General features: G+C 31.2%; 1 protein-coding gene across 5 annotated transcripts in view; it reads left to right on the top strand.

Moving 5' to 3' along the window:
* LOC140445735 (uncharacterized) overlaps positions 1 to 18,810 on the top strand; it is a 222,420-nt gene that overhangs the window by 111,113 nt on the left and 92,497 nt on the right. For 2 of the 5 annotated variants that reach the window (XM_072538037.1, XM_072538035.1), the window contains exons 1-2: positions 2,228 to 2,549; positions 13,624 to 13,868. In XM_072538037.1, coding sequence (XP_072394138.1) covers positions 2,312 to 2,549; positions 13,624 to 13,868 — 483 coding nt within the window. In that variant the 5' untranslated portion in view covers positions 2,228 to 2,311. Of the gene's footprint in view, positions 1 to 2,225; positions 2,550 to 13,623; positions 13,869 to 18,810 lie in introns of those variants that run through there. The other 3 variants (XM_072538036.1, XM_072538038.1, XM_072538039.1) reach the window with 3 other exon arrangements.

Below are 18,810 nucleotides of genomic sequence, written 5' to 3'. Positions count from 1 at the left end.
ACTGGCAAGATATCGCGTCACAAGCAAAAATTAAAAAAATAGAGTTTTGTCCTTACTTGGCGAAAAAAAGAAATTGTTGCCAACAGAGGATCATTTTCCCTAAAGTACAAGTTAACAAATAACCCCGATAGTAAGTTTGGAATGAATTTTCTTCAAAATAAAGTTTTAAATAAAAAACTTACTAGCCCTCAGGCATTTACATCTCCAAGTGGAAATCAAAAAATAAAAAAGGAACCCTTATTAAAAATCTCAAAACCATAATGCCTTCAAATAAATTAAAAGGATTAATAAGATAATTTGTTTCTATATTTATTTTTTTCTTTTGTATTAAATTTTGTTTGTTACTGTTTATCCGGTCTAATAAATGTGGTTTTTTTAATTAAATATATAGATTTAATAAATTATTCAAAAACTTATTTTGTTGGTATTATATTAAGAAAAACATTATACATTATACTAAGAAAAAACACCGCAAAAATGCTTAGTTTTACTTAGCAATTCCTAATATGTATTACTTAAAATTTTTTCCCAGTATTTGCCATAGTAAGCCTAAAATTGGATAAACTCCTTTTTTAAACATAGTTTATTTACAGATTTATTGATATAAAGTAAAATGGTTTGTAATCGCATTATTGCAACAATTTTCGCCCTTTTTAAAAGTTGCAGATTCTTTGGAGACCATTATTCATTATTAGAAGTACTGCAAATGCTGTGGTTTTTCTTAGCAGGGCAGAATAACTGTGCCGCTTCATTTTAACGTCAAATATTTCGAAAAATAATGACTATCAACTTTAACGAATAAGTAGTATGTTATTTACATAGAAAGTATTGCAGAATTGAAAAATTGCGGTCCACCACAAGTGGTGTAAAATTTGGGAAAGGTCAATCATTCACTTTCCCCTATCGTAAACGTCTTTTAGTAGCCAAAAACGTTTATTTAACATAATATATTACGGTCCTACACTTTCTGACAAGTATGAGAAGGATTTGTCAAATAGTTTTAAAGTACTGGGTACAAACAGTTTTTAAATTTTTTAACAAAACATCCTGTAACTCATTAAGGGACCACATTTTATTTAAGTGATTTTGGTTAAATCTTAATATTTTGATCTCAGGAATCTACAGCTAAAATATTTCCAATTATTAATGAAATAACCTGTATATACATATACTGATGTACATAACCTTAAAGTTGTTCTAGTGACTGAATTTTATAAAATGAAAATTTTTAAAAAAATAATCCAATAATTTAAAGTGAATAATATATTATATTCTTTATATTTCATAGTCTAGATTGCAACATGTATTAAATTTAAGTTACGGTAGACGTTGATGTAGAAAAAACTAGTTAAAAGTTAAAATAAGTAAATAAAAATAGGAAGAAATATCTACATTACGGAATTTACAAATTATCTATTAAATATTTTATATCAGACATACATACTAAGAAGTCCATTGACCATATGAAACAATTAACCCCTTTTAGCCCTAATTTTTTAACATAATCAATAGCCTATTAAAGTAATTAAAATCAATAGTAATTCTTTATCTGCAATCTGAGACATACAAATTCATCACCAATCACTAAATGTATTTAAAAGCATTATTAAAGGTATTAAAAAATTATATATTTGTAATTAAAGTTAACTTGATTATTTTGAAGTTACCAGCGAAAGGGCTGTCGTGAGTTTTATAAGATGATGACAATTAAGAAACAATGTTTAGTGTTTATTTAAGAAAAGAATTTTTATGAAGTGGTAATTGACCTCATTAACACATTAAATTTACACTGTTTTACTACTGTGATATAATTCTCTCATTAAAATATTTATGAATGAACAGTAAAAACAAAAACCAGACATTTTTTTAGGATAATTATTTACCGATCACTGAAGATCGACGTGCCAAAATTTATCATGAAAACAACAAGTGTTCACGTAAGTGTAGATATAATTTCTCATAAACTATTAACGCACTGCAAACAAAAAAAAAACAACAACAAATTCGATGATGCAAAGCGTTCGGCGATAAATTCTCTTAATGGCTTGCGACACGCGTTGAAACTAAAACTAAATATAATAAAAAAACACATGTTCCAGTATTGTATTAAATTTCATACATAACATCAATGAGGGAAAAGAGAGCCGGAGTGGGGCAAGATTCATTGATAAAACCCGCCTATTGGATATGGACACTCCTCTTAAATAGTACCTAAGTTAGAGGTAAGTGTCCAGTCTAAAGTCTGACAGACGTCGTGTAGGTTATAGTCAGTCTCTATTTAATAAACGCGCGTGTGAAAAGTAACACAATAATGGAATCAGTTTATCCTGCCGGAATGTTAGATCGGGATCAAAGGACTGCTAAGATAAGATTATGTCAGTGTAGATGCAGTGATATGGAAGTGCCAAATAGGACTAATAGTTTTACTACAGACGCGAGTACTAAAATAAGCAGTATTTTTAGCAGTATTGTTTTTAACAAGAAAAGGACAAAGTTTTCATACTTAATATGGAAAAAGGGATATTTAATACATACATACAATTTTCCACGTAAGTCAATAAAATTTTTACATAAAAATAATCTTACTGCACTGTCAACAAATATGATAACATTTCTTTTATTAATTCCACAGTATGTTTATTCTATTTTTTTTTTCGCGGTTTAACTGATTTTTGGTGTTAAAAATATTTCTTGTTCAGATGAGGCAAGGATCTGCCTGTGTATATCCGTGTGGTAGAGGGGCGGGACTTGCAGCAACAGGTAGCCAATGAGACGGTGGTCCCCTCTGAGAGAATTTACAATTTCTCGATACAGCTTGCTTGATTAAATCGAAAACAGCTTGTAGTTCTTGGTATTTGAGATTCCTATAGTAAAAAATGGACAGGCGGCTTGTTTGACATCTGTTCGCGAGTGTAGGTGGTATTTGGAGCATAGTCGATGAATCACTGACGCTCTTTACCTATGAACTTGAAATTTATTGTGAAATGTTTCTCTGGGAAATTTGTATGACTCAATGGAGGAATTTCGTGTTAAATAATACTTTGTAGATTTATTTTACAGTCGAAACATGACAAGGTTAGTTTTTTCGATAAGATTAATAAACTGATATACAAATGACAATATTTTTATATTATAAATTCAATTCTACTTCCGAACTATTTCTAATTCGATACGCGGTGAAGTCTAAATGTTTTTCAATCACTTCGTCTTTTTATCTTAAGGAAAACTTAGGGTTAAATTGTATTCTTGCTAATTCTTTGGTTTTTGCATCTTCACCTTATTTTGGGATAATATATCTTTACTGTTGGAGTTTCTTTAGCCTTTTTATGGCATTTAGTTATAGATTTTTTATTTTTATATAAGCCTTATTTTGTATATTGTTTTTGCTAAATTTGTCTGTTTGGTGTTCTTCTCGTGTCTTTGATAGACTCAAATGTATTCAAATGATATGATTTGTTGGATAGTTAGCATTTTGCAACTATATGCATCCTTGGTTTTTTTTGATATGCTGGTGCAATTATAACTATATTCAATTTTCAACTTTATAACTCGGTAGCATGTCCAATTTGGTCTAATTATTGTCTTGTACAGGAGTATGGAACAATGTTTTAGAGACTTATTATATTTTTGTATTGACTTTTATTCCAACATTAAGTTCTAATTTTTTTATAGTTGTATACGTGAACGGCATCGACTATTCGTATTTTTGGAATTGTTTCGTATGTTTTTGTTTATGAGATAGCTATTATATAGTCATGACCACTATTTAGTGTTAAAGACCACTTATGTAGCTGTGACCGACGGTTTTACGTGCCCTCCAAAGCACGGTGACGGCTCAGTTAAATTAGAAATTAAAAACTGTCTACTGTCTGTGCTGGGGATCGAACCGAGCTGTCCGGCTTAATAAGCCAGTACCATAACCACCGAGCTATCGCCGCCACAGTCATGTGAGGTAGGAATAACTTGTCTTTTGTAATTATTGCCATTTCCTTGTCCTTTTTGGAATTTTAGTATTTGTGACTATTTTATGCTGCTTTAAATATTTTTCTGTAAATCAATAACCTGATCATATGTCATCTCCTGTCAAAGTCTTTATTTTAACCTTTAATATCAAATTATCTCATAAAATATACTCTCAATTGCTCAGTCATGATTTTTAGGTTTATTTTACTATTATCTATAGATACATAATAAACAGAGTCTTTGTAGTAAGTGCCAGACATTAGTCATATCTTGTCGCTACTTTATTAATTAAAAATATCGGCAAGTCGTTCAAAGCTTTCAGCGTAAAGCCGTTATCAGAAGATCCATTGTACCCTTTACGACGCCGACTGGTCAACTAAATGACATAACCTCTTCATTTTATTATCATTGTTTGTTTATAGTGCTTGATGTTCTTTATTCATCATTTCTTGTTTCGTTCACATGTATTTATCAAAAAATTAAAACGTTTTCCGTTTCGTCGATTTTTTTTTCAATTCTTATACAGTAAAATCTCACTAATAGCGAGATATCAGCGGCACTATTAAAAACCAGTTAGTTTAGGATTTTTGGAATGTTCGGATTACTAGATCATATAGAAAAATTCATATTAAAAAAAAAGTACAACAATGTACTTGTGCTTGTGTGTGTGTCATGTTCTAGACGGTTTTTTATAAGTAATATCTCTGTTAATATATCACATGTCTCACATTCAACTAATTAGGTACATTTGTTTTTCTGCAACTTGCAATACTTTTCTCGCATGTTTCGAATAATTCTAATATCTCTAGCAGATACGTTATTTTCTTCAGCCATGTTATGCAGGTATTGAAACAATTAAAATGCTAGACAAAAAGACCAACGTTGGAACGCCACAATACAACATTTACAGACCTTACAAAGGTAGACGATCAAGAGGAAGGCCACAGATGAGATCGCTAGATGACATAAAAAGAGTAGCCGCAACAATAGAAGTATGTTACGGCTACTCTTTGGAAGTATGTTGCTCAGGATAGAGATCGATGGAAGAAGCTGGGAGAGGCCTATATCCAAAAATGGATGAAAGAAGGCTAAAAAGAAGAAGAAACTATTATAATGCCGTATTTTTAATACTTTTACAATCGGTGGATATAATATATCTACAAGAATTTCTTCTTCTTATACTGCTTCACATATTTCTTCATCTGTCACAATTTGCTGTTTCTTCAGTCCCTGAAGAATTATAACATTCTTTACTTTTCTCGTATCCTCTTTCTGGTAAATTTTGGAACCAATTGGCAATAGTAAGATTATCTGCAGGATCAAATTTTTCTTTATTCTTGTGATATAACATTCATTGTAGGCCATAGCATTTTCCATGATAATTGGATTAAGTCAGGTGAAACAGAGCTTCATGCGTGAGCAAGAGACATCCCTCAAACTAAATTTTTTTTAGGCTCTGCTTTGTGTTATTATCCTGAGAAATACTATGGTGAGCACTTTATTTTTATACAAGAACCGTTTGGATAAGATTGTGATCATGCTGCAATAAAGTTATTAAGTTTGGTGGTAGGAATATCTTGATCGTTTGAGTGGCCTAAAGCATTCTCAGATACGAGTAAAGTTAGATGTTTTTATAAACTTCTTTACTTCTGAGACAAAGTCTTAATGGAACCATTCTCTAAATACATTTCTCGCGGCCCTACTTTTAAATTTGTTCTTGCATATTGGCAGACAAATGTTTTTGGAAGTTCTGGCATTATTAGCTTTATTAATAACTAACAAATTCAATTTGTGTTCCAGTAGTATTTGAACACGGTATGAATGTGATTCTTTCTTTACTCACTTTATGACCTGGTGCACTCGCTTCATTAGAGCATACGGTCGGTTTGTTGGACAACAGCCTCCCCTCTAAATTGCAGATTTGGTCAGGAAGAAGACCTGGTTATTCTTCTTTATCTTTAAAGTACTGGATAAGTGGCTGTACTACAGATGCGTTGTTTCACAATTTTTCACCCGATATACTTAATAGCAGATAACAAATCGCTTTTTAAATTTATCCTGCAACGTCATTTCAAAAGCGTTTTCCATCGTCTACACGCATTCCAGAATATTTTGGTTTTTTTTCCAAAGATCATGTAGTGCCTGTAGTAGCACGCTCAAATCCATATTAAATGATTTGCACATGTTTTCTCCACTATTTAACTTTAACTACAATATGCTGAATTAACACAGCAGTTAGATGTGCACGTGCACCTGATAAGTTTTGAGGTTAGACTTTTTGAGGCGACGGAGCGCATACGTGGCGTGTGAAGGAGCGTGGGAGGCATGTCGAAGGGTGCCGGATTATTAAACGTATCGGATTAGTAAGATTCTACTGTATATGATAATCTCTATATAAGTATATTTAAAGACAAATTTGTGTGTAAAAACCGTTAACTAACGTTATTCAATCAATATAATGTGATAATCTACTGACTTAATTGACCCAAATAGATCCAGTTTGTTAAATCAAAGTTACAACAGCTTTGTTAGTAAACAAATCAGTTACGTTTACCAATTGTCATTAAACCATTTACAAAAATAAGTCTTTTAATCGATATCTCACATTATTTAAAGAAAAACCTACGACGTCATTAAATTTTTCACTAATTATCGAACATTACGGCATGCCGGTAAAATACACACTTAACTATTTTTTAAATGATCTCTCGAATTAGTATATTTTTAATTAATATGTATTTGATCTGAGCAGTTAATTATCCAATGATATTACTCGTTTATTCCGTTATATTTTTGACAAATTGGGAATCGTAAACCATGGACGCATTGATCGAGGCTCCCTTATTGCAATCAATGAGTTAGTAAAAACAGAATAAAAAAACACACATTAGTAGCAATATTAGTAAAATTTTGATGGCAATCAATGCTTCCACTTTTTTTTAATGCATTATGAAAAAATTGTAAAATATTATTTATTAGATGGGCTAAAGAATGCACATAAAAGTTGTTAAATCTGCCTTAGAATCATGAAAATATCCAAAACGCTCACAAACAGAATCGTAAAAAGGTCAGATACAACAATAATAAAATAATATACGAGTTAACATTTAAAATTATATTTCTTATTAAAAGATTGTTCAGCTAGTAAAATTATTAAAATTAAAGATAAGATAAAAAAATACATAATATACAGTAAAACTGGTTGTCTAATAACAAAAATTGTGCTCAGTAAATTTCACTACAAAACCTCGGTGAGGTTCAACATACATTGACAGTTGCAACTGTCAGCTTTCTATTCATAGACCTTCATTAACGACATCGTTAGTTATTGCAATAATTTCTTTCTTTCACCAATTTTTTGCTCTGGTTTTCTTGTATTCTTGGTTCATTTATTTTAGAAAATGGTTTCCCGTCTTTGTTTTACAAAACTTCTACTTCTCTATTTAATTCACTTAAAATATGTCGTTCATCTTTGTTGCTCGCGAGTAACTGACGGAGCTCATCACTTTGCTAGTTCGGTATACTATAAATCCCCACCACCAGTAGCGGTTACTAATAATGACCTTTAACCAAAATTTATTTCAGTCGTCGTCAACTAACAATCTTGTCATTTGCCTGTTAGAAGATCATTGGCATTATTGACAATTTTAATTATTAATTTTGTCGAGCGAATAAATATTTTAAAGAAATTTCATTTATGTTACAATAATGTTATTATACAGTGACATAAACAACATAATATATTGTGTATAGATGTTAAAAAACTTATCAATAGGTGTTGGATATGCAGTCCGCCAAAACTTTGACCAATAATCCTTTTACTTATTCACATTTGAAGTCACCGTGAGCGGCTCTTAGCTGCATTAGCCAGAATAAATCTCTTAGGTCGAGTTGGCTCATTTAAACCTAAGTCACCGTGAGTTTTTTGTAGATCGTTTGTGAACGTCTGTATTTCCTTCGATAAAAAGTACCAAAACAAAGAGATTCACTTTATTAAATTCTACAACGCCATTTCTACTGTTCTTATTTCCCACTTTTGGCCACCGCCTTGAAACAAAACGGCACATTGAGAAGGCCAAAAGCACTTTCAATAAGATAAAAGCAGTATTATGCAATGGAAATCTGGGAATAGAAATTAGAACTACAGTATTGAGATGTACTCTCTACCCTTTTATAGGGATTTCAAGTCTGGACAATTATGGACGCAACTGAAAAAAGATTTGCCAGTTTTGAAATGAAACATTAAGAAAAATTAAAAAAGAAAAAGAAATGCTTAACAATATAAAGGAAAACATTCTACTTTAGTTACCTAATAAGAAATGAAAAATATAAGTTAATGCCATTGATTATACAAGGAAAAGTGGAGGGAAAAAGAGGAACGGGGGACGACGCACATCCTGGTTGAACAATTTAAAGCAGTGGATCAGAAAAACAACAATAGAACTCTTCGGAACTACTGCTGACAGAGCTGCGATGATGGCAATGACACACGAAGAAAAAATGATTTATAGTTGTGGAAACATTTAAAAGTTAATGTCAGAAAACGACGTATATTGACATGCACTTCATCAAATATTGACTCGACTCGAAAGTCAGTGGCAAAACATTCTCTGATGAGGTCAGCCTAGATTAGAAGTCGATGGAAAAAGGCTAGTTGCTCGTCTGGTAGGAAATTACGACTGGTAGGAAATTACTACATTTAGTAATGAGGAAACAACTAGAGAGGGGGGGAGATAGAACATTGCACACTTGTTCTCAACCATCTAATAATTTAACTGTCTGTACATATTTGTATACAGTTGCGCTATTATATTAAATGTAATAAGTAACAAACATCGGTACTTTATTAGATTTCACTTCTTGAAGTAGTATTATTACTCAGTTGTATGGTTGGTATTCCTGGAAAAAAATGTAGTCCGATTTAGATTTAAGAGAACTGTTTGTCATCAGTAAACATCTAATAAAAATGTTTTGTTAAAATCATTAACTGCTTTTATAGTACTGAAAAACTGTAATGTTAACCTTCGCAAAATGCCAACATTAAAGACATTCTAAACGGTAATGGACTCTGGTTTTCTGAAAAAAACACCGTATATAACCGTAAGTTACGGACTTCAGTAACAAAAACTATAATTAAATTAACTATTACGATTTCTGCCTTGGTAGTCTTTTTTAAAATGATTTTTATATTATAAACGTTCGACCGATACACCTGTGTTTCTTTCCAAAGTCGGCCGTTTTTCTGATAATTATAATTTTACAAAAATGCAGTAAATAGCTGAGAATGATACATTGATTAGTGTAATTATTGACCATTTAACAAATCCTAAAGTCATAGCTCATTCCAGTCGCTACGGTTAAAGACAACAATAATAGATGAAGTTTCCTACACCTGGGTCACTAACTGATCTTTATATACTGTTTTGTTGCGATATTTAGACGTTGGAATGTATTTAAGGACAAGCCACATTAGTAGCAATTTACAAGGAATGTATTCCGTCATTACCTCCGAGTGTAACTATGAATCTTATTATTATATTGAAGACTTTCTTGTATTTATTATCTTCTCTGAAGTACCAATATCCGACTATAATATAAATTATTACCGAAAATATTTATCAGTTCGATTTAAACATTTAAAACGATTTTAACAGAAGGATTACTTCACGTAAAGAAATCAGAATTAGCAAATCTATAGCTAAGAAAACAGTACTAACTGAAATGAGATTTCCAGCTAATTATTTGATAATAAAGACCTAATCATTAAGGAAAAACTATTCGAATTAAATCCAAGTTCTAACTATTATGATAATCCATATTTTGAACAAGAGGATAGAAAATGTAACCGACTCTTAAGTGGAGTTTTCTTGTAGTGGTGTGGCACTTTATACTCGGTGTGGTTGCCAAGTCTGTTAGATGGTATCATCTCCGGCTATCAGGCGGTACCCGAGTTTCACCCAGACGCTTTGTCCATTTCCTAGCTTACATGTAACAATCAGTGGACCAGAAACAAACAAATAAAGGAGCTTCAGTTTTCTGAAAATTCTGGAACTGTAGGCATGAGCGGTATAGAGAGTAACATGTTTAAGTACCTGCTGAAGCAACACCTCTATCCAAAAGAAGCTCAACAGCAAGCACTAAAACCTATTCGAATGCCACAAACATAGACGCAGGATATACAAAAAAGTCGCTATGTGCAAATATACACAATTAGACAGTACCTTGATTCGGTACCTGTTTACTTGTTCGGTTGTAACAATAAAACTACCGTCAGAAAGTTGGGAGCCAATGTGCAACAATAAAACCTCAACTAACGTTTGGAGCCAATTGTTTAAGGCGTCGTCTAGCTCAGTCTCTCAGGTGTAATCAACATCATCCAGCCTTTATTTATCACGTCCACTGCTGTAAATAGACCTCCATTAAACTTCTCCATTCTTTACGATTTTGTGCTCTTTGTTGCCAATATTTGGTGATACGCCTGATGTTGTCAACCCAACGTGTAGGTGGTCTTCCTCTACTACGTTTGTCTGCTCTTGGCTACATGGCCTGCCCAGTTCCATTTTAGTTCCGTTATGCGTTACACAACATCAGCAATACTGGTCCTTCTTCGCAGATCTTCGTTTCTTATTCCGTCCCGCAACATCACTCCCAGCATAGACCGTTCCATTCGTCTCTGTGCCACTCTCAATTTCGAAGCCATAGTCTTGGTTAGAGTCATAGTTTCCGCCCGTAGGTCATGACCGGTAATACGCATTGGTCAAATACTTGTCCTTTGAGGCTAAAAGGTATGTTATCCCTAAGTGTGTCTCGCAGTTTTCCAAAGGCTGCCCACTCTAAAGTAATTCGTCTTTGAATTTCGCATGTTTGGTTATCCAGGTGTAAGATCTTAAATTAGTCTTATCTTAAAATGCAAATTTGAACATTGAATTTGGCCGGGATAAATAAAAGAGGATATTAACTAATATAAATATGATACACATTTAATAATCATATTAATGCCATTGGCAAGTGCGCCTTGCCGAAACGTCGTCAAAATAATGGTGTTTTTCAAAGCCTAAATTATTCAACGCGGAGGAATTAAATGTTAAATTACATTAAAGATTCTAGCTACATATAAGATTGGTTTGGAGATTAAGTTATGTTAAAAAAGAATATAAGAAATTATCAAAAAAAAAGACACTGAATATGGGTGAAATATTATCTAAATATAAAGAAATTACCAACTTACCCCAATGGAGATTTAAATAATATAAATGGATTTTGGAACTGAAACATCCGCGTAAGTAAAATAAAGATATAAAAACAAGTTTCCTTTCAACTGGAGTAGAATACCGGATATATACAAAGAGTTGAGCGCCAAGTATTTTTGGACGAAAAATAGTAAACCAAAACAAAAAGATTACAAATGAATAAAATCAAAAGCAATATTTAAAGAAAAATAACAAACGTGTGTCGTTTATAACGTTACACGGTCTATATGTTGTTGTTTATTGGATTAATATAAGAATTTTAAAATTCTTTTAGTTTGCAGCAGGCCACTTGTCGTAGACAATTCTTTTTTGATATCTTTTTACTTTTGTTAGGTTATGTTGACTTTTTTTGGATTATTATAAAAATTGAGTGTACCTAGAAGTTAGTGATATAAGTAAAGCAGTTAGTAGAAAAAAGCAAATTAAACAAGTCTTTATAGTATATAGGTAGAACACGAATAGTTTATAGGTAAAATATGCATATATTTTCTCCCAATATACGAGTCGGTAAAATCTGTAGATTGGTAAGTTTCATCTTTATTCATTTCATTTTCAATATAAAAAATTAGCTCAATTACGAATATATCGCACGCCTATTAAGTTAAACCGAAAAAGTCTTAAAAACTGCTGTATATAGAGCACAAAATTTTAAACAAACTGTACATAAAATATGAAGTATTAGCTACTAAAAGCAAGAGTTGGGTTTACTGCGATGCGTTTTATGATACCCATAAAATATATAAAAGACACTGTGTCACATTAAAATACTTTCGTCGGCAAAACTACTCACAGCTTGTACAAAAACACCAACTATGTAAATACAAGGATTTGTGGAGAGATTCGTGAAGGATCGTGAGAAATTTTAAAAGTAAACAGGTCACCAACACTTTGAAAAACGGAAGAAAACGATTATATACTTGTATATTAAATAAATCGTCTAAACTTCTTTTCTGACTTGGTAACCTTTATTTTTTTTATATTTACGAGCCCCTTCTCATATTAGTTGGCCTAACGTTAGATTGATAGAAAATTAAATTTTAAAGAACAAAAATAAAAACGCAGCGTAAATTTTAGAAGTTTTTAGACATCGAACAAAAATTTTTGAATTTCCTAGAAAATATTTTATAACGTAATGAAAACTATTGATTAAACAGAATAATAAATTCTTCTAAATAAAGAGATTCTTCTAAAATATTCAAATATCTGTCCGTGTTTACAATCGCATCGATAAAAGATTTTTCTCTTCAGACAGTCGGGATGGAAAGCTTGATTTTTCCTGCGAATGACGCGACTCCTACTGTCTCTAACACACACTTCAAATCTGGACTCAGCACTCCATTGTATTGAATCCCATTGCGGCTGAGTCCAAGCTTTATGCTCTTTTGACCATCTTAGTCTTTTTGTTGTTGAAATGTTAAAAGTGGCTTTTTCTTAGCCTAAAATTAAATGAAATTTATTAAAAACAGTTCGTTCTAATTTTTTGAACTATAAAACTGACTTTGTTAGTACCAAATCCTAATTTGTGGGCCTTTTGCTGACATGTTGATCTAGAAACTTGTCTTCCAATAACGTCACTCAACAAAACGCTTAACTCCATATAATTTGCTTGTCCATTTTTCACTATAATGCGTCTTAATGCCTTTCGATCTGATTCGGCTATTTTATTTTTCGTACATTTCTAGGTTTTGTGACGACCGAACCTGTAGTTTTGTATCTTCTGATTATATTTCTTACACTATAGCGTGACAATTACAAGATATTCGCAATTTTCGAATTGGATTTTCCAGGATTAAAAATCTAATAATGGTTGAATAAAGTTTCTCAGCTATAACTTTACCTCGACCCATTGTACAATTTACAAACGGCAAAAAGCTTTACAGTACTATAAAATACATTTGACATTAACTGGCAATATTATTGTTTTGATGTCACATTTCCATATTCCAACAGTTTAGGAAACCTGTTTAGAGCTATTTTATGTATCTACGTTTCCTTATTATTTCTCTCCATTTTATTTTAAACTTGATTATTCCAATTTTCTGCCTTTGATTTTTTTAACATTTACGTTACATTATTGCCCTATCTTTGTAATGGTTCCTGTTTTTGGTTTGTCTTCGGTATGGGTTTTATCTGCGGTACCAATTTTTGAGTTTTATTACTTTCTATTCTCTTTATAGGTCCTTACAAATTTTTATTTCTTCTGTTCCACTTCTGTTCTTATTTCCCATCAAATTTCTATAACAATTTGCCTGGAAAATAATATAGGATATAATAGTAAGTTTCAAAAATGTAAAAATATTTATATTTTTATATATGTATAAAACTTTAATATATTTTCTCTCCATACTCTATTTTACGAACAATGGAAATTTGGTTATATTTTTTAATTGAACTATTTTTTTTATTTTAGGTGTCAAAAACGTTGTATTAGTGTTAGTCTACCTTACATTGACAATGATGAATCCAGCATCCACAGCACCCGCCCACGATGAGGTCCAAGAAGACAAATGGTGGGAAAAACCATGTGGTTCTGTAGAACCAAGTGATCCTTTACCCACATCACCTCCAGAAATTTTCTTTAAGTGGCATTTATCAGACCTTCTTGTTCAAGCAGAGTACAATTTAATACAAGCTAATCATTTGAAGGACAGCTTTGTAAGTACTTTATTTTTGTTTTATTTAGGGATTAAAATTAGTTTGCTTAACTTGACGGTTGCGTGAGTAGCAAATAAAAAAATTGTATAAAGTACCTACTCAAATTATACTTCTGAAATGGCTTTTAAGAAAGTTTTTTGAGTTGCAAAAACTGATTGCATCTCGCATAAACAAATATATTCTCAAATTTAGATGATCAAATAAAAAATTAAATCCCAATATTATGAGCAGGTGACACATAACATTTTAATGTAATACCAGTTATTTATGTCGTTTAAAAAAAGCGCAGTTTTCGTCAAATTAGATTATTTATAGCATAACAAGCCTAACAGCTTTTATCTACTCTGTGATTGGCAAGCGGAGGTGGATGCTCAATCTTCCTATCTTGGAGTTCAACGATGAGAGCGAACTTGTTCAAAAATGTGATGTAGGGACCACTATATAGGTAGGGACCAATTTTAGACAGAAAATGGTAAAATGCCATGCTATTACACCTCACCGTACAATACAGTATTTTATTAAATTCTGCAGTACAAAGTTAATATAATTATAATATATTACCTAATACTGGCGTTTGATTTTCTTTGCGTCTACCAAGGTTGGATATTTTTCTATGAAAAATCAAGTAGGTCAAGATTAAAACAAAAACAAAGATTATCACGACAAGGCGTACTAATTTTTTTTTAGTTTGCGATTTTCGTATTAAATCGACATGTTTTGAAAACAAAAAAAATATGATTTGTTAAAGTCTTCATTTAACACGCAATATTATTACCTTCTTTAAAGTTGTATGCAGTTTTTCACTTTAGTTTTGATATCTGTATAAAAATAAATAAATATGCAATAAAAATCTTCATTTAAGATAGGAATATGCATTGCGTAAAGGCATTGATCAATTTGCAGTCCACTATTATTTGCTTTGATCAACATTAAACAAGTTGTGCCTCTCCTTGCTAATAATAGTTCTTTCTTTACTTTCTTATAATTAGATTTACAATAATGTTTATATTCTTGACCTTATTTATAGCATATTTGTGTCCCACGCATATCTTTCTGAGTCCTGCTTGTCAAGGTCGAAATGCTTTTAATTCTGTTTTATATAATCTTTCATTTGTTCTTTTCGCTCTCTTTTTCTGTTTGTTAGATTTTCATTAGTTTTCTATCCAACACTTAATTTCTCTTCCCTTTAACTATTCCTGCTAACTTTTGGGTAAATAAAATTGTCTAGGATTTTCAAATTCCATCTTTTACAAAAAGAAATAAAGCTTTATCTGAGACTGAAAGACAAACATTTCTAAAAATGAAAAAAAGTGCTCACTAAAAAGGATCTTTGTGTGTAACTTAGATTAGGAGCTCTAACATTATGTTTTCTCCACTTTGGTCTACTGAATAGAAGAGTAGACATTGGACAAAGAATACATCAATACTATTGAATAATTAGAAAAGCAGTATTAAAGAAGTAAGATTTACCACTACCAAAGTGCTGGGACGTTCCAATAAAAACTATACTACTACTTTACTATAGTTTCAAAATCATCAAAACTATAAAGGTAACTAGAAATCTGGGTCACAAATTTAGGTAGAAAATTATGAGCTGCTTAGGAATATTATGAAAAGTAGAATTGGAGGAGAAGAAGCACATGAAGATGAGGTAGTAAACTATCTGTAGTTCATTATAAGTATTCAGTCATTGATAGTAAAGTTATTAAACTGATGCTATCCACGCATAAGAACCTAGAGTAGATCTTCATCTTCTTAGAGCATGACCAGGTAACAAATAACTTTCCTTAATAGATAATAGGCTTTCTTAAAAGCCTCCATATTTCTTAGAAGACTAATATAGATATAGGTGAAGATCCCTTCAGATCTACACTCTTATATTGATGAAGCTCTTTTCCTATATGAAGCGGTAACTAGTTAGTTTAATATCTGATCTTTCCCTGCTAATTCTTAATATATATTTCATTTATTTTTAGCCTCTTTTTTGTAACTTTTTGTATTCTTCTAATAATTATTTGTTTTAACTTCTTTTATATTGCCACTAGCATTCTTTGTATCGCTTAAAACAAGTTACAATGCATTGTTAACAAAAATAAAAGTCAAGCCATATATTCAAATAATTTTTCCTGCGAAAACATTTTTTTCAAGAATTGGGATTTTGTGTTCAGCTTGCTGCAGTCATATAATTTTTCAAATGTTTTGGGGTATAAAAATTTAACTCTCTTCATTTCTCAAATACGTTTCAGTTGTGGCAGATTTGTTCTCTCGAACACTGTAATTTTTTTCTCATTTGTTACAATTTTTTCTACTTAATAAATAATAAAAATGTCGTAATTTGTTTATAATTTAAATAGATTTTAAATTATAGAAAAACATTAAAAAAGTTCGTTAACAATTTTTGAGAAATTACCAACGTCCTCCGGTATTATATATTCCCCAAACGTACCTTACTATACCGCCACAGTCATGATGTCTGATTACACACTATCATATTTTTTGTCTTGTTCTCAACTTAAAGTCAGTTTATTGTTGTCTTTGTCTATCGGATGTAAATAACTAACGTCTTCCTTACATCCGGTAAAATGTGTTTCTACTACCATTAATAAAATATCTATTGTTGCACAGGACCGTCTGTAACTATAAAAAGATATTGTTATTGTATGAAACATAATTAAACGCCGAGTTTTTAACGTTTTCTCACAAATTAAGAACAAATAACTTATAAATGTGTTGAAAGTGTTAAAACTGCCTCTAAATTTAAATCTTGTAGACCCTGGAGGGTTCTTGAGAAATTGTGACTGACACTTACTCGTTATGTTTCTAATGAGACCAGGAAGAACCTGCTAAATTAGTGGGTCGCCTGAAATGCTACCTATAATTGTTTAAACGTCAACGTCAGGTTTTGAAAACAGTTTTTCTGGCTCTCTTCATGTAATGGCACCCAAACTAAGTTAACCAAAACAATTTAGCCACTGTAAATTTTAATAGAAACAAACGGCACAATGTCGATGATTACAGATTCAACTGTCCGGGAACAATATGTCCCTACTCGAAACAGCATTCACATGAGTCTTGGTCTGCAAACGCCAGACACCACAGATTCATGCAGCTCAAACTGTAACAATTAATGAATTCATTAGACAATCCCTATGATATAGTTTCTAGGGGGGAAATAATAGTTTAGCATTCTCCCTACTCACTATTACCTAAATTGATAAGTTAGCAACTTGTAACATTTGTAAAAAGTTTAGTTAATCGTGTAGCTACCCATAATAGGTTTTAAACGTCGAAAATTCTGAAAACAGCTTTTCTTGTTCTCCCATCAGTGTAAATTTTATATAGAACATAGTATTAAAACTATCCTATTGGATTAAAGTATAAAGGATAGATAATCAATGTAATGTGTTTTATTTGTAATATGTCGTATATGCCCTTTTCATGAACTCATTTTAAAGTTCTTTGTAAATTCACTTCTAACTTCAATTACAGGAAGATATTGAAGTTGACTTGGAAAGTATTTAAAGAAGAAACTAACAGGTTTAAGGAAAAATAAAAGGTTCTGAAATAAACGAATCATTTTCCGGACAAGAAATATTTTGTGGCTTGCGTGAAATAGCAAAATGTAGCACGGCTCGTTCGAGTTGTTGAAAATTCGTCTTCTATTTAAGGTGTCGTCTTCTCTTGAAGGATTGGCGATCATTATAATTCTTTGGATACTATTTACTGTTGATATAAAAAACTGGTTGGATGATCAGTTAAATTATTTCGAGGTTGCAGGATTGGTCTAGTTTGAACGATACTTTTTCACATGATTTTTCATTGCCTAATAACTTGTAGCTAGTGTCGTGGTCCTCTCATTACAAGATCGAAATTTTGTACTTATGGATTAATGTGATACCCATTTACGCTATTTTCAACAGTCCTTTAAACAGCCGCATCTAAAAGATTTTTATTTTTTCAATCAAAAGTTAACATTCTATATATTTCTAGAAGTTTTTTGTTGCTCTTCATACGAATGCGATGGTACTTTTATTTAAAACATTAATTTCGTTGCAATATAAATTCTATAATAGAATATAATATAATTCGATTTCCATTCAATATAAATTCTATAAATTTTTAATTAATTTACCAAATAACACTTTTGTCAACGACTGAGTATCGTCTGCACGGTCCTGTTGATTAGTTAAGTAAGCTATCGATTTATTCGATTTATTCGAAAGGAAGTCACTGTAATTCGCTAAGCCCATTCTAGACTTCCTCTCCTAACAGTCAATCATTATTGAAAGTATTTTTCACAGCCACAATGGCATTTTTAAAGCAAAATTTTACAACTTGTATGTTTTTCTTACTCAAAGGTTGGCTTTGAATATTAACAAATCTAATTGTCATTTAAAATTAAAGTTTAATAAATAAATAAAAAAATTATTTGGTTAAAATACATAAAAATAATGAAGTTTAAACGATTAACAAAAGAAATTTTAGTACTAAGATTAAAAAGTTACGAAATGGAATTGGAAGAAATAAAATAGGAGGAAATAAAATAAAGAACAATTGACAGAATCGTAGAAAAAAGAAGAACTGTAAGGATCAATCGCTGTTGGAGGCTTAATACAATATAAACAGTTGGAAATATTGGAAAAAGAAGACAAAGAAGATCAAAAGTAACACACAAAGGAGAAGAAGGAAAAAGAAGAAAAAATAATAAAGTTAAGAGACAATCATGTAAATATTATGTAATCGTTTTATTTTAGATGAATATGAACATATTTTTTAAATATGAAAACTTACACTATATATCGTCATAAATTATACCATTGTTAATTTACACAAAATTTGAGTAATTTTTATCGAGGGTCTTTGTAGTAAGTATGATTTAATTTACGTATTTGTTAAAGGTACCATTTCTTTTTAAATTTTAAGCGTATGGTCCCAGTTTTTA

The sequence above is a fragment of the Diabrotica undecimpunctata genome, chromosome 7 (genome assembly GCF_040954645.1).
Source record: "Diabrotica undecimpunctata isolate CICGRU chromosome 7, icDiaUnde3, whole genome shotgun sequence".
Classification (NCBI taxonomy): domain Eukaryota; kingdom Metazoa; phylum Arthropoda; class Insecta; order Coleoptera; family Chrysomelidae; genus Diabrotica; species Diabrotica undecimpunctata.
Note: the sequence above shows the minus strand (reverse complement) of the source record. Positions and strands in the feature narration are given on the sequence as shown.